We start from the raw sequence: 16,697 nt of genomic DNA, 5'->3' as shown, positions 1-16,697 counted from the left end.
TTCGTTTTGGTATCGCACACCCTTCTCGATCGGCAAAATGTGAAGCAATGTTCTTTATCACCTTATTTACAAAGTCGTTGATACTAACCTAGTACATCAACAATTTTATTCCTGATTTTCAAGTTTCAATAGAGTCCCTAGAAAATTCATGCGTCAGTTTAAAAATACCTTACAGGTTCTCAGAACTTGTGAATTTTAGATTAAAACCATAGCCAAATGTAGTTTTAGGACTGAAAAAACCCACCTTAGTTGGAATACACACCAGTTTCATATATATTCAAACCTCTGCTAAACTGAGTAACGTACAGTACGTTATGGAACCAACCACACACAACACTACATTTTTCAATCCCAGTAAGCGGGTACCTCCCCTACGTATAGACAATTGTGTGTTTAGATGGTGCGGGCCTAACTAGGTGTGAGGTTTGAATATACTGTTAAGTTTATAGATTTCAAGAAAACTGTCTAAAAAACCCAATTTGTTCAGCAGAAATCGTGTCATACGTCTCTAAAATACACACCACACATACACATCTCACCTCAGTTCCACTCTAATGTAAATTGTGATTAGAGCGGTTTTCATTTGCGTGTCAAAAGCATTTCTTTACGTTGGGTTTGTTTTCTAAGCTTTGTTTTTGATTAAAAAATTCACACCACTTTCGCAATCAGTTAGAAGTAGGGTGGTTTTCAATTGAATGACGTAAAACCAAAACCAAAGTTATTACTCTGGCCAATCACGACAAATTAATGTAAACAGCCCAATGAACCAATCAGATCCCGAAGCAAACACAAGTAATTGAGGGCAACCGCGGGAAATCGCGAACGAGCAAGTAGCAATTAGTTTTGGTCTTGTTACTCATTGGTTGAAAAAATAACTCGAGTTTTGATAACCAATCACAGAGTGAAAAAAAGCAAAACCTAAGCAATTACCAAATTGTTGTTTGGTTTATCAACGAAGTTGACAACTAAAGGTAATTGGCCACCATAAAGAGATAAGACTGCTGACGTTTCGAACGTCAGCCCTTCGTCATTGGCTCTGCTCTGACGAAGGGCTGACGCTCTAAACGTCAGCACTCCTATCTCTTTACGGTGGCCAATTACCTTTAGTTGTCAACTTTGTTGCATTGATAAAACAAACATCCGTTTCTACTCCCCACCGACGCAGCACTGCATGCAGTTTCTTTAGACACTAAATTGAAAAGCGCTGTAGCACTAAATCCAATCGTGACTTGCTCGCACACGTTTTCCTGTTTTTAGTGTTACGACAATCGATTGAAAATCGCTCTAAAATCGGAATGAAAAGAATTAATTTGAAGTATTTCCTTGAACATCCTCTGCTGGGAGATCAAAACAGGGAGAGTTCGGAGCCGACGAACTTCGTGGACGATCATCACCAAGACTCATCGCTCCAGATCTCTTGCGGAAAGGATTTTTGAGCGTAGGAGACTTCAGGGCCTCTTCTATTTCCTCCAGTTCTGATGAACACGTTTTCTGATCCTCAATCTCGAGGTCATCAGACGATAGGGTAATCGATGTTGTTGGCGTCTGTGACTTCTTATATGAAACACTTTTAGAGACCTCCCTTAAGTTTGGACGGGGACTTTCCGAAGAGTCACTCGAAGAACTCCTTTCTTCGCCGTTTTGAAGTGAACCCAACCCATTGCGATGACTTGAATTCTCTTCAAAAGAGCCTTCCGAACTTCCATTTGATCTGTGTCGCTGCACATAGTTTATTATCTTCGAAGGGGAAGAGATGCTCTTAAAGAAACCTGGTCGAGTTGGGCTTTTTTCCCGGCATTTTCGTCTCCGGCCGGAACTTTTCTGCTCCATATCGTCCCCAGCACCTTTGTTGGGTGTTGACTCAAAGGAATCGGCAGATTCCAGAGGCGAAGATTTTTCAGAGTGGTCAGATAACTTTCGCCGCATCCCCAGTATGCTGCCATCACAGGAACGAAAAGAGGAATACAGGGAATTGCTGCTTACGGTGCTTACAGACGGACCAAACATGCACTCTAGTGTGGTATACGTCGGCGGGCTCTTGAAAAGACTTCTGTTGCGATCAAGGCTCAAGCATTGCTGGGCTGCAGCTGACAGACTCTTCCTTTCTGGGACCAGCTCTTCCAGCTTCTCGTCTAAAGTCAGGTTCCTGTCAGACTGGGGTAGAGGAGCGGAACCTTCGTCTACGCTCTCAGTGCTTTGTTCATTTGAAGGACAGCTGCGCATGGCGACGCGTTTTTTGACGCTGTCTATGATATCAGTTGTCTTGCGACGTGTCCTCCAGTCATAGGAATCCTCGCTGCTATGAGCACTCTCCACCGGTGAGTCTTCCTCTGTTTCCTCCCTTCCATCTAGTTTGGCCTCCTTGGCTTTCTCGGTGTCCAGGTGAAGGTTTTTGCTATTTTTCTGCCAAACAAAATAAGCAAAGGAGATATACATTAGCCTGTACTGCTATTTAACAATTATTGGACGAGGTTGAGCAAAATGTTGTGATTTGTCAGTGGCGAGCAGATCAATGCTGAGGCAAATAATTGATCTGGGAGACACTGACAAATCACAACATTTTGCGACAACCGAGTTCAATAATTGTTTTATCATTCGATCACCGAGTTTGTTTTTCGTGATTATTTTTGGGAAATCACTCTCTGACAGCTCAGGGAAGCGATCTGCCGTTTTCATGCAAGAGCGTGGTTTCAATTACGCTTGAGCAGAATATTATTTGCAGCAAAACCCAGTTGAACTGTATTGCGCGTGAGCAGACCATCATTTGTAGGCAGTTATTTGCAGGTCACGTGGTTTGCTCTCGGCCAATGAAAAGGAAGGAAAAGTACATCGAATGATAAAAAAGGTTGTTCTAACTCTTGATGATGAAATGCTGAAGCGTGACCTTTGAAATGAAAGCTTTTTAGCGGTGATTTCTTCTGGTATTCTTGGTATGAATGGTCACACACATTCTTCCATGGACGCAAACTCATAATCCTCTTGTAAACAGCATAACAAACAGGACCACAGGAAAGTACTGATTAATAGCTTTCATTTGAATGGTCACACTTACAGACTCAAAGTTAAAACCACCTTGTACAGCATAATAAGAACAAGACCACAAGAACAGTAAACAGAATCACAGGAAAGTTTTTCTCAGTCGCTACTTTGAATTCTTTATTTGAAGTGCGGATTATTGAAGTAAATTATTGCCAATAATTTACTCCAATAATCCGCGATTCAAATTAAGGCTAACTGATTTAATTAGCTGACCATAGAGAGGCAGACACCTGACTTGTTTTGAGTGTAAGTTGCCTTCACACTCCAAACGTGTTGGCAAAAACAATTTTGTGCATCAACGTCGCATAAAGAGCTTAGTTACCAACATGCTGTGAAACTGCTTTTGCCATATTCACATCATTTCTGGGGCAACCCACGTAAAGACTTTTGTCTTGTCCTTAAATCTCAGGTCGTTTTATGTCCTTTTCAAAGGTAAATCTGTGTAAGCTAACATAGATCCGTCCGGATTCTTTAGCTAAAAATCTAGAACACGGACGATTTTAGTGAACTGAATCATTTCTCGAATCTTCAAGCTGCTGTTGACTTGCCGAAAAGTGGTTACAAAAGTTTGAGATGACATATCGCAAAAGAAGACACTCGCTCTTCTTCGCAGTTTAATCCGAATAATACCTTCCGAATAGATATACCGCCGAAACTAGCCGTTGGGTGTCCCTGGCGTTTCACACCCGCAAATTCGTATTCGCCAAAATGTTTGTGCAAACTGCTTTGTGGTATTTGGACTGCGGAAATGAGGTCTTAGAAGAGCTCGCAGGATTGGTCTGAAAAAACAGTAGCGGAGCAATGATCAAATACCAGAAACAATGGGCCCTAGACCTGAAACAATAGAGCTGCGTCATACACAGGTCCAACGAAATTAGAGGTTTTAAAGAGCTTGCTGCACCCTGTCTGGCGTAAAATGGCTCTTTACGCGAAGGACTAACCTACTTGTACAGGCTAAATCCGCTCGTGTATGTTCACTTTAATAGAAAGTGTAGTCCCTAGCATCCCTAGCAAACAGTGTATGTCTCAGCATTTTCTCTGAATACAGAGATCACAACATCAACTGACAATAAAGCCTCAGGGCACTTGACAACAATGCGGAAAAAATTATAGTGTTTCTACGGTGACTACGCTTTTCTTGGTCTAGAGATATTTTTGCCCGTTCAAAGGTACGCTTGTTTCTCCCTAACCAGCCGAGAATGTAAGCAAGCTTCGTTTTTAGTTTTGAACGGATTCCTGTTAGCTCAGGTTTACCCATTTATGAACCCTCTCAGTAGCCAGTGAACTAGACACAACCTTGTCAAATAGCCTCAGTTAACTTTACACTGAGGGTAATATGATTGAAAAATGAGCCGAACTCGCAGCTAGGGTACAGTATTGCTTAATGGTTTTAGTTTCAATGTTTACACTTTAGGATTTTATTGACGGGCACGAAAGCCAGAGTTAGCCACCTTAAACACCTGAGGATGTCTAAGCTATTGCCGTAAAATAACACGAAGCATTGAGTATGAGAAAAGGCGATTTAGCTCACACTCTACCCAAATGAAAATAAAATAAAAAGGTCCACTGACTTACCTTCCCAGCGAAGCCTGTGTGATCATCAAGATCTGACGGGTTTCTTTGAAGCTTGACCTTCCTTAACTCCTTTATCTCTAGTTCAGTATGATAAAGACGTTCCCTTACGCCATGAAGTTCTTCAGCTGTTTTCTTGTACTGCTGCTCAAACTGCCGGCTGTACTCCATCTGCCGGTCGATGGCTTCGTCTCGGCTGCGGATGACTTCTGTCAAACGGCACATAGCCTCATCCCTGTCCTTTCTGAGCTGTTCTCGTTCCGCAGCAGTCTCCTTCCAAGCTTTCTCATACAGATCTCTCTGCTCCCGATACGTGTTACTTGTCTCCTCATAGTCCTTACATCGCTTTTTCAAGTCCTCTATCTCTCGGGCAGAGATGGTTAACCTCAGCTCAAGCTCGTCCGCCCTGTCGCGAAGCTCCGAGTAGTCTGCCACTGTACTTTCATGACTCTCTTGGGTCTGTTTTCTATCCTCTTCCACAATATCGTACCTGGCTTTTAGCGCTTCAGTCCAACACTTCAGCTCTTCTAATTCCTTTAAAGCTTCTTCCTTTTCCCCTTTGAGCTTCTGATTGCTGAACTGGAGCTGACGAAATTTTACCTTGAGTTCTTCGGCTCGCTGGATGTTATCTTTTTGACTTTCCAGCTTCTCCGTCAATTTTATCGACTCACGCCTCTGGTTGTCGTAATTCTTAGAAATTTGAGCGAAGCGGTTCAGAAGGTTCTCCTTCTCATTGTTGCTGTCATCCAGCTTCTCCCTCAAGTTGTCAACTTCCTCTTTGGTGGAAAGGAGCTTCATTTGAAGTGCGATTATAAAGTGCGTTCTCTCCAGCATTTCTCGGTTCTGTACTTGACGATGCTGCTCTGCTCCTTCAACGACCTTCTTAGCGCTCGAATGCGACTCCATCAACATGGCCTCTGTGTCGAAATACCTTCTTTCCAGTTCTTCAATCAGTCGGTTTTTCTCCAAAAGATCGCTGGAAGTTCTACTCAGCTTCTTCTCAAGAACAGCCTTTTCTTTTAACACCTCATCGTATCGGATGGTCAAATCTTGCAGATCGGACATTGTTCGTTTTAAATGGTTGCTCATGATATCGAGATCGGGGCCATGTCCATTTGATCCTGGAAGGAAAACCAGAATTAACAAAATAAATTATCTGACTGATGATCACCATCGAAGTGAAAACAGAACCCAGAACAGGAAGTTTTGATTGTCTACCGGATGTTCATATTTTTTTGGTCCGGGACAAACCCTTGAGAAATTAACATACCAATAAACTATCCACCGTGAAGTGATAAAGTGAAAAAACTGAAAATTGTAAGTATTCATAATACAGTATCTCTCAGTGTCCACAAAAACATATTCATGTTATCTTTCTCTTAAGCCAGTATCATGAAAGTGCAACTATTCAATATTATCGTGCTATTTCAGCAAAAGAGAGATCGTGTTGCAAATGTCATTCAACAAGTTCCAAGTTGGTGGAGTTCCGGTTCAAGCTCTGTTAAATTGCTTTGCGTCAGCGCCAGCATCCGGTTTAAAGCCTTGTTAAACGTGCTTGAAGACACACTTCGGTGAAGTACTTATTGATAAACCTCCAAGAAAGAAACAAGATACAAAAGTAACACATATCACCTCCCAAACGACCGACATCAGTGGGGGTTCCAGACCTTCAGGTAAGTAGGGGGAGTGTGTTGGGGCAGAGGGGAATATCTCCGCGCCTCACTCTAACAGGGCATGGTTTGGGCTAAATAATTACCGGGGGTGGGGTCCGACCACCTGGGTCCCTATCGTAGACCTGCCACTAAACATAGCACTATTGGGGGGTTAACCCACCACACCACTCTCAGACTAGAAACACAACGCAAGAGAGAGCTTTAGTTAAGGATTCTAGTAGCAAAAGTACAGGATTTTTCATCCTTACTCGAGATGACGATAATGACTTTTATGTTGACACTGACCAATGTTAAATGCAGCGTAGCCTTCATTACAAGGAAAGGCGGTTCTTCTTCTTATTCGTTAAAAATCCTTCCGTCAATAGGTATCGAGTTCAAGGGGAAAATAACATGCTTCCACTTCAATGAACTTCACCATAATCCGGGGGACTCATACTGGGCTAGACCGGGAGCCACCGCCTAAAGGCTAGGGGTGCCTTTTTATGCAGTGTGTACAAAAGTTTACGTTTTAGTATAAAAAGTAGACTGTGAAGCGACAGAAAAGCAGTTATTCTTTCCAAGTATTGGAATCATGACAGCAAAAACCGAGCAGAAATTTCTGGCAGAAATCACAACGAAAAGTTAGTAAGCGAGTTTACGTTTGCAGTCAAGGACGCTTAGAAAACAACTCCACAGTTGTTACACTTGTTTTGTTTTTTAGAAGCACCCAACAGCTGGTTACTGGGATGGACAAATGACTGAAGGCCCTAAACCAACAAAGCAGAGACTGTTTGCACTGATTTTTTTCGGGACTTTTTGAACTGAATAAATCATCATGACTGCATAATAGTCATTTTTAACTTGAGAGGATAATCACCTCTTTGGTTTGAATAGCCCTTCTTTTATCTTGAGAGGATAATCACCTCTTTGGTTTATAATTGAAAGAACTACTGAGAAGCAAAGGGTACAAATTTGTTTTGTACATGTAAGTTTAACGTTAAAATTTCGGTAACAGTTGGTATGTGGAAAGTTAAGTGGTGAACCTCCGACCGGACCCCCCCCTCCCCCCGGCCTATGTAACTTTATTGAGTAACCCCTCCCCACCCCCGGATAAAAAGATTGTGGTGGGATTATTTGACAGAAACAAAGAAAGCTAAGAAAATGAAACAAAAATCCTAATCATTTGCTTTAAGCGTCTTGATTCGTGGCGGAATGCGGGCGTAAATTGAAAAGAGGTAAGCTTTTATCTTTGCTTTCTTTCAACTGATAAACTTCCTGTTTACAAGCCGTATTGATTGCGCGTCACTTGCTCTGCTTAGAAGATTAACTAAACTGAATATAAGAAAGATAACTATTCGAAATGTTCCGGCAGTACCAAGAAGTTAAGAGGTGGCAAATTTTTAAAGTTGTCAGGTGTAGTTAGCCCTATGAGCGAAGATATGCGGCCGACCACCAAATGTTATTAGTAAAGAACCTCATTTGATAATTAAGAAATAACCAAATGAATAAAATTAATAACTATGGTGAAAACTGTTACTCAATCAAGCTGTTTAGTCTTTTATAAAGTGACTTTACACGGTGAAAAAGTTAACCTAACATTCAAAGTTCCAGCAAACTGCTGCCTATTTAGTGATTAAGGGCCGTTATTTTCATGGTGTTTACCTCAGAAGGTTCATTGGACAAGCTCTGAATACGTTGATGCCGTGAAGCAGTAGACGGGAGAGAGAAGAAAAACTCACGGAAGCCAGGTGCTAGAACCTTAAGATTTGGTCTAAGGAGCTGTCCTTACAGTATCCAATGTAGCAGACAAAACCTTCCTTAGCGACATCTCACCAAGAGTTGCTCGATTGCAATGAACTAAATGGTTGACAAACGCCGGCACGACCGGTTTCAGTCGGCCAATATCATCACAATAGCCAGGATCTAAAACGATTCATAAAACGCGCTGTATCGAAGCTGAAACAAAGTTCAATTGCGTAACCGTACTCATCTAATTGTATCTTTGTCAACCTGCTTTTTGTTTAGTCACTAATTGAATTTATCTCAAATTTGGAAGTCACCTAATCCCTGCGTACCTCAAACAGGAGAAGATGATCATAAAAGCAAAACGAAACGTTTAGCAATAATGGCATATGACATAATGGGAAACCCCTATGGATCGCAAACAAAATTGACCTTGACGCATAAATCTTCCAGCTAGTACTGTCATGCATTTTTTGTGAACCTCATGACTTCAAACTACAATTGGATGAGCCACTTTTAATTTGAAAACTATGTAAACTTGATCCAATTCAAGATCAGAATAGTCCTTAAAAATCATCCTTCTTTTGATGTCACAAATTCTCCTAGGTTCGGAAATCCCCGGGACATCTTCGTACGTCTTCGTTTATCTTCGGGATATCCGGAAAGCTTTCCGAAATCATTGAAAAAATATGGATTCATTTCATGCTTTACAATGAGTGGGGAAAAGTCGGCATTCCAAAGAACAGTTTTCAGTAGAGTATGGAAACTCCTTTTCCGTTGGCTTAGGCTTCACTTTACTTCGTTTTGTTGTTGGGTAAAAACTATTGCCATTTCTCTAACCAATTAAAAAGCAAGGTCAAAACGTGTTTCCTAGCGCATGACGTCATTTACCTGTATTTGCTTTGAGTACTGGTTGGATTATTGTATTATTTTCGCTCGCTACGTTTGGTTAGAATGATTAGTTATTGTGGTTTTGGTTTTACAACACTTTAACTCAGTAAGTAAAAATCGATCTGCTTATGGGGCTAAGTCATAGGAATTTTTAAGTCTTTTGGTCAATGAAACTGTCTCTTTCGCAAAACGCTATAAAAACATCAAGAGAAACTGATTTTCCGGAAGGGGAAAACAAAGCACCATCAGTTTTTTATTGATGATTTTTCCAAGACACAAGGAAAGGACTTGACAAAATTGGCCAATTTTTTCACGTAATCAAGAAAAAGAAGAGGAACAAGAACAAGGACAAGAACAAGAAGGAGAAAGGGAAGACGAAGAAGAAGAAGAAGAAGAAGAACAAGAACAAGAACAAGAAGAAGAACAAGAAGAAGTAAAGAACAATGTCCTTAACTTTTAGAGGTAGATGACTACAAAGCATATTAAACCTTTTTGTACTTCTTGAACAAAAATGAAGTCGACCGGGTGATAGGAAAAGAAACAACATATGGGGCTAAATAAATAAATAAATAAATAAATAAATAAATAAATAAATAAATAAATAAATAAATAAATAAATAAATAAATAAATAAATAAATAAATAAATAAATAAATAAATGAATAAATAAATAGTTTTGTTTGACTAATCTGCTCGGTCCCTCCCAGTTGTTTTAGCCTTGTTACGGGCCTGCATGATCAACGACTCGAAGCATGTATGCTGTTTACTCGAAGACAGACCTCTCCAGTGTCACGATTTTGCCGTGACACTCACGGTTTTCCGTTCAGTATCAAGGTCTCACGACGAGACACAAAAATCTCACGATAAACAGAGTCACAAGCTGAAAGGATACAATTTCCTTCTATAATTTCATTTTTGGCATGCCTAAGAGACTTTCTGCGCCAATTTTTTCTGGAAACACTGTCCATGACCATATATAGAAGACATGTGCCAAATTAGGTTTTCATTACCAGTCTTTCACATTTTGGTCACACACTTTCAAAATGGCGAAAACGTTAGCACCTGTACATTGTTTACTTGTTGTTGGCCGATCAATCTCCAGATTTTCGGTGTTTTGAGGTTGAGAGGTCTGTGAAGAGCATTGACCAGCTAGTGTTTTGGTAAGAGCAAAACTGTTGCTGGTGTTTCATTTAAAACCAGGCTGGTACTTTTTGGTCTAAACGAAAGACGTAAAATGTCATAGCAGCACAAGGTATGGAAGATATATAAAGCGTGGTATCACAAGATTTGGCTCATCTTGCCCGCTCGTGGAGCCAGGCATTTAATAATAAGCAGATAATTCTGAGGGTTGGCGTAGGCGCTTACTAAATTCGTAGGCGAGTGTAGATCAGTTACTTACAAACAATGCACCCTGGCATGTGAAACCTACATAATGCATTCAGTTTTGGGAGGGTGGGAAGGAATAAAGGCTTTGTTCTCTAGGCCTAGACCTAGTCCAGAGTGTGTAAGAAATACATCCTATGGTGGATATTTCTCAAGTAATAACAAAGAAACTTATGCAAAACAAAGCTTTTTTCTTTCAACAAGCTCCGAAAGGCATTTTTAATAGGCCAGGATACATCAGGGGACATGTCACAGGGGCAGTTTCCCTCATGTGACATCCCCATTTTTATGAAAAGGTTCTATATTTGCAGGGACAAAATTTTGTCCCCACTACATGTTGCATGAAGTTCAGCTGGTTTGAATTTGTGCGCTATGAACTGAAAATCTCAACTGGCAGGAGGCAAACAGGCTATAAACAAGTGTGGCTGAGGGCAGGGCGTGAACCTGGGACCTCCAGATTTTAAGAGCGGCACCCTAAACTGTTGGGCCATGCCACATGTTTTTCACCCGTCTCTGAAACATGTCTGAGGGTTTCAGAAAGAGCTGGCAACCGGGCAAATTGACCGGCTTTCAACATGATTTTGCCTGCTGTTTCTTACCTCTCATCCAAGGTTTCTGTACAAGAAAAGTTGTCAATAATATTTGCCCATCTCTGAAGACTATTTTTGGCCTACTGCCCATAATCTTAGTGAAAACCCTGCCTGTCATAAGAATGTAACTGGTGTACAAAGGGGGAAGTACTTAGGCAGCTGGTTGAGAATGATCTCCTCCAGTATTATTAATTCATGAGTGCAGGTTTAAGCATGGGTTCCTTTGACTCGTAAAAACCAGGACCAAGTCTTTTCTCTCAAGTACACATTCAAGGAGAAACATGAGAAAACAACTGAAAGTTGCACAGGAATTTATGTATCGAATTAGAGCTACTACCATTGATTGAAATTTCTTAATCTTAACCCTTGGAAATGTAAGTTTTTGTCAAATGCCTTGCCCTAAACGCGTGCACTTCACAAGGTAATATTAGATGATCTTGTCTTTCAGGACCACTTGTGAAACTCAATAAATTCTGATGGCTGTTTCAAAACTTTCAATTGATGGAAGGTAAAAATAAAGATTTGCTATATACATCCCAACTGAAACAAACTCAAACTCTCACTATTAAGGACACCAACTTGCAGGGTGTCCACAATAAAGGGAGTTGACTGTAACATAATTTTACAGGGAAATGTCTTTCCTCTCGTGATTTCACTTGTCCTGTAGTCATGGTAAAAAGCAAGTCAAAGTTGTCTGTGTGTGACAAAAAACAGTTCAAACTTTGGCTATTTTTAGCGCGGGCACTTTGAAAAGCCACTTTGAAAGATTATTATTTACAAGTTTCTTAATTTGGCCACATTATGGCAAGGGTATGCCTTCCAAATTTTTCTGAGTTAAATGCGTGAGATTTTTGTCTCGTCATGACCAGGATTTCTGAAAATGTCCAAGCCACTTCCAAAGAGTTCCGACAATTTTCCGCAGACTTCCAAACATTGCCGAAAACGTCCGAAGATATTCCAAAGACCTTTGAATACTTACAATTATTCAAACAGATCGTAGACATTTGAAAGCTTTTGTGCTTGTTATAAAGAGCAAAGAAATAATACATAACACATCCGAAATGAAATGAAGTTTTTTTTAGAACAACTCGTCCAGATTTGTGAGTCAGGCGTGAGAAATTGTTATCGATGCGTGAGATCAATGTCTTTAGTCTGCAGGCGTGAGACTCGCGTATAATCCGTGAGATTAGGCAGGTATATTTGTGGGATGAATTATTGTAACTTGAAAAATTTGGACATTAATAATTATTATTCTTTTAAAGTCCTCCCCTTGTGTCTTGGAAAAATGGATTAAAAACTGATTCTGGTGTTTTCCTTTTAAAAAAAATCACTTGATATTTTTTCTTTTGGTGTTTTAGGAGCATTTTGTGAATGACAAAATGACAGCCCCTTTATGAGTTGCAAATTACTGCAGGTATGTAGTAGGTTAGCTACTTACAACCACGATGGACATAAATGAACAATTTTTTGTTCAATAAGAGAAATTTTCTTACCTAGGAAGAAGTTTTCTCTTCCCATCATAAGTGGGCTTGGTCCTATGACGAAAGGAAAATAATAGATTTTCATTTAGAACATATTTTCTAAGTCCCAGATCAAAAGCAACTCCAGAGAGTATGTTAACAGGTTAAAGGTTTTTATAATTTCTTGTGTTTGCTAGATTATGTGGTCCTGATCACCACACTTGGAAAAATGCTAACAGGACTTGTAAAGGAATCACCAGAGGTATGTTTGTTCTATTGTTCGTCTGTTGTAAAATTATGAGTAAGTCTTTGGAGGAGATCTGGAGGTGTTGTACTGGGAATGTGCTGGCTAAGCCATAATCTCAACAAGTACCCATGGTGTCACTATTATTGAACAAACAATCATTTTGATCATTTATTATACTCTACATTTGGGCTTTTCCTGTAATTCTAGAATCACTACAATCCACATGCACCCATGCTCAGAGCAGGTGGCAAAACCACACCCTATTTTAGACAAAAATGGGTCAAAACTGACATGTTTAACCTGTCTTGATCAAAGAGAAAAACGCTGGCCCCACCCCCTCACAATTCCAAGAGTAAATCACATTATACAGGGTAGACAGTTCCTCACCCTACCCCTCCATGTTTAAATTTTATGCATTGCTCATAAAAGTCTACATACAAGCTCTGGCTGATTGCATATATATTTCAAAGAACATGTTTTCATACGGAACAGTATTCCCTTAGAACTTCGAAAATTACCCAAGCACAGCTTTAAGAGGAAAATGCAAGACCTGTTATTCCATATTTTAATAAAAGAGGATAAAACTTATGTTGGCATTCCTACCCTTATCTCTGAGTTTTCAAAACTGAAAGTTACAACATGATCGTACTGATTAAATCAATCTATTTAGAGTATAGCAATTTTTATTTCTTTTCTTTATATGTTCACTTATTTTCTTTTCTTTCTTTTTTTCAATGATTGTATGGCTCACTGACAAATTGTATATAGATTTCTGTAAACTGTAATTAATTCTTGTAAATATTAGTCTTCTCACTACCCGCCTAGATTACCTCTAGCTACTTGCGGGTTAGTGTTGTATTTGAATTTTGTTAACATTTTTTAATAAACTTGAAACTTTCACTTATAATTTTTTTAACCCCAAACTAGCCCTGGGTGAAAACACTGGACACCCCCACCCCCCCAAGAAAAAGAAAGGAGAAAATATTGATGAGCAGCAATCTGTACAACCTTGCAACAGTTATATGTTCAATTTTTGATATTATCCTTCAGTCAACAGTAAACTTAATTAGCTTCTATATTTGTATGCTAAATTAAGTAGCAACAAATAAAGTGTTCTAATTTTTCTTGTTAAAATGCATTATAAATTTACTTCCCTTTATAATAGAAATACCTTGCCAAATATAATGTGGTGTAACTGTGGTTAATTTTTAAACTATTGACTGTATAAGCATTTTCTCATTTGCTCAGTCAAATTAATTGGTGTTATATTTTGAAACTTTAGCAATTCCTTAAAGTGCTAGAGTAACATCTGCAAAGATGCTAATATTTGCACTTAGAGAATAAAACGACCGATAAACAGCTAGCAGTATATAATTTAACAATAATTATGTGATTCTCAATAGTTTTTTATTTGGATGATCACACTTGGTTTTCATCAATGCACAGGGTGATTTTAATCACAAAAACTATTCTCATAAGCTTTCATGTAAATGGTCATGAACTTTATGGATTTAATTCACATACCTAAGAGGTAAGACCACCCCATGTCGCAAAATGTAATAATAATAATAATAATAAGATTAATAATAATAATACTAATAATATAATAATTTATAAGCGCTATTTACATTTAATGATCAATTATAGTGCTTTACAGGAATAGCAAAATAAATTTAAAAATATATACATATATATGCAATATCAGATATGTACAAAAACTGGCTGTCAATTCATTAAAAGCTAAAAAGGAAAATGTAAGCAACATCTATTTATAGCTTTTTTCAATTTTCCAAATCTTGACATATGGTCTGATATTTTGAATACTTTCTGATATTAACTCTTCATCTCAAAACAGGAATTTTGGACAAAAACTACAGTAGCATCTGTAAATTATGATATTTAAGTACAACTTTTCAGATATCAGCTGAATTCTTTAAGGAGACCAAAAACAGTTTCACTTATTAATTTTTCCTGGCAAACATAAGGGAATTAAGAACTTGGTGAAAAACGTCGGGCAAGTTTTTCAAGTTACAATCCATTTTATCCAAGACACTGGAAGCATAACACCATCCAATTTCAGTCCATATAAAAAAAGAGATTTTCACAACATTTGCCCATTATTTTTAGCTTCCATTCATTATTAATTTTTGAAAGTGTGGCTAAAAATAGTTAACAGTTCCTTTGACTGTGTTTTGAACTAATATTGATAATTATTTTTCATTTTTTTTCTCATGAGAAGTGACCGTTTCATTTCTCCTAAAAATAATGATTGAATCGGAGCTGTATGAGAGCTCACGAGCTGAAAACTTCCCTTTGAAGGAAAAGTCAATAAATGACATTTGTTTAGTAATATCAAAATATTATCTTTTTCAGTGAAGAATGGGTTGCAATTTGGCAGTTGAAATAACAAACAAACAAACGTTTTAAGAGATTTTATGTTTAATAGTGAAGTTATGATCTTATAACTGTGATAGAGACCCATTGAAAATTTACCTTAAGAAGATATCGATGGTGGTGCTTGATGTTCCTAATTTACAACATTCAACTGGCCAAATTATAATTGATTTCTCTTTTAGGTCAACGATACCTTGGTTAACGGACCAGTGATCACCTTTAGGAAAGGCTTAAAAAGTTTCTTTTAATATAATTTTAGCTCATTACACAAATCATTAAATATTCAACATTCAACAAGTCTCTCTAATTGTTATGGCTAGGGTGACGACAGCGCGATTAAAAATAATCACAACTTATTTATTTAATTAGGTAAGTTACACAATTTGCCGCAGCAAGTCTTCCTAAAAAATCAACTCAACAAATGTAGGAATGAAGAATTATGGTAAGATTTTAACAAGAGTACACGATTACATAGTTTTTTTCCTAAATCGCGTGACACGTGAAGGAATTAACAATACACGCCTTCATATCCAATCTCCATAATTACATGCATCTACGTTCACGCTCTTTTTCGATATGGAAAAAAAAGCCTTTACTCGATCGATGGTCGAAGATGACGATTTTGCAAACGTAGAGTTACTTTAAATTCTGTGGCGTGGTATGACCACTGATGACAGAAAGTCGATCCACTGAGATTTTCACACGTGCGCTAGACGATCAATCTGCAAAGGTTGTCTGGTTTCTCAGGTTAGTTTTGTATTAAAATAATAATTAAAAAAACAATAAAGACACTCTTGAACCAAACGTGATCGAAAGCTCGAAAACTAAAATCCGTAAAAACATAAGATCGCGGTTTGTGTCTTAGCGAGTTGCAAATTCTACGTACCTATAATCAAACAAAATAATACGTGTATCACTATTTTGTAAAGCGCTGGTTACGGTTCAAAAACCGTCCTTAGCTTGCGTGCTGCGTAGTATGTAAAAACTCACTTGAAGTCGCTTTTTCTCCTGTGATCTTCTCGTACAAGGACGCATTCAGAAGCTGAACTGCGTCGATGAAATGACGGTAGCCTTCTTCTCCTTTGCTTCTTAAAACGTCGAGGAACTTTCCAGCTTTTTGCTCACGAGTCCTTTCTGCATGAACAAGGTCGCAGTCCCCCATGTCGAAGACATTTTTGCTCCGAAGGTAATCGAACAAAAACGTCCGATCAAGCTGCAAACGTTGAACAATTTCTACCCGATTTGTTTCCAAGATTTCGTCGAACGTTAGCTCATCCATATCCATGCTAATTCATCAGCACATTTATGTCAAAATGAATGCATTCATATGTTACACATTCTGATGTAGTTCGCTGAGCGGGATAATCATTCATAACCAACTAAACACAGGAAGTCGGAGCAGTAGCGCGTGACGTAACGCCTGGCACTGCAGATTGTTTGCTAAATTCTCTCTACACAGAAGTTCCATAAAAATGCAGCAGACACCGAGAAAACGGAGTTTAAAAGAGCTTGTAACGAGTTTTGTAGAACAACATACGGCGGGGTACAGTTTTCTGATCAACACAGAGAGAGGTTCGATATAGCCAGTAGTATTATTGTACATAGAAGGGTTTCCAAACGTCTCAGAATAGCTAGCGAGAGTTGAGGCGGTGCTGGATACTTTGTGGGAATAAAACATCGTATCAGCTCCACTTCAATTCTATAAAAGGCAGTAATTTTTCACGCGC

The 16,697-nt window shown here is 38.8% G+C and overlaps 1 protein-coding gene and 1 long non-coding RNA gene across 3 annotated transcripts; one reads left to right on the top strand and one right to left on the bottom strand.

Annotated features, from left to right (window-relative positions):
• Nucleotides 1-48: 48 nt before the first annotated feature.
• On the bottom strand, nt 49-16,428 carry LOC146458208 (uncharacterized). Of its 2 annotated transcripts, XM_085090603.1 has the most exons (4): nt 15,961-16,424; nt 12,363-12,404; nt 4,615-5,732; nt 49-2,403 (listed from the first exon to the last, which is right to left on the bottom strand). In XM_085090603.1, the coding sequence occupies exons 1-4, from the start codon at nt 16,253-16,255 to the stop codon at nt 1,306-1,308; spliced, it is 2,553 nt and encodes an 850-aa protein (XP_084946729.1). In that variant the 5' UTR covers nt 16,256-16,424; the 3' UTR covers nt 49-1,305. The 2 variants fall into 2 exon arrangements, with proteins under 2 accessions (XP_084946729.1, XP_084946731.1); XM_085090605.1 differs by lacking the exon at nt 12,363-12,404 and having other exon boundaries at nt 15,961-16,428.
• LOC146458209 (uncharacterized) lies at nt 9,998-15,939 on the top strand. Its single transcript, XR_014858188.1, has 5 exons — nt 9,998-10,148; nt 11,318-11,377; nt 12,228-12,283; nt 12,527-12,591; nt 15,153-15,939. It is a non-coding gene; the product is annotated as an uncharacterized LOC146458209 (long non-coding RNA).
• Nucleotides 16,429-16,697: the final 269 nt, after the last annotated feature.

The sequence above is a fragment of the Pavona decussata genome, unplaced genomic scaffold, assembly GCF_977016875.1.
Source record: "Pavona decussata unplaced genomic scaffold, jaPavDecu1.1 SCAFFOLD_233, whole genome shotgun sequence".
NCBI classification, from domain to species: Eukaryota; Metazoa; Cnidaria; class Anthozoa; order Scleractinia; family Agariciidae; genus Pavona; species Pavona decussata.
The sequence above is the reverse complement of the archived record's forward strand: the minus strand, read 5'-3'. Positions and strand labels throughout refer to the sequence as shown.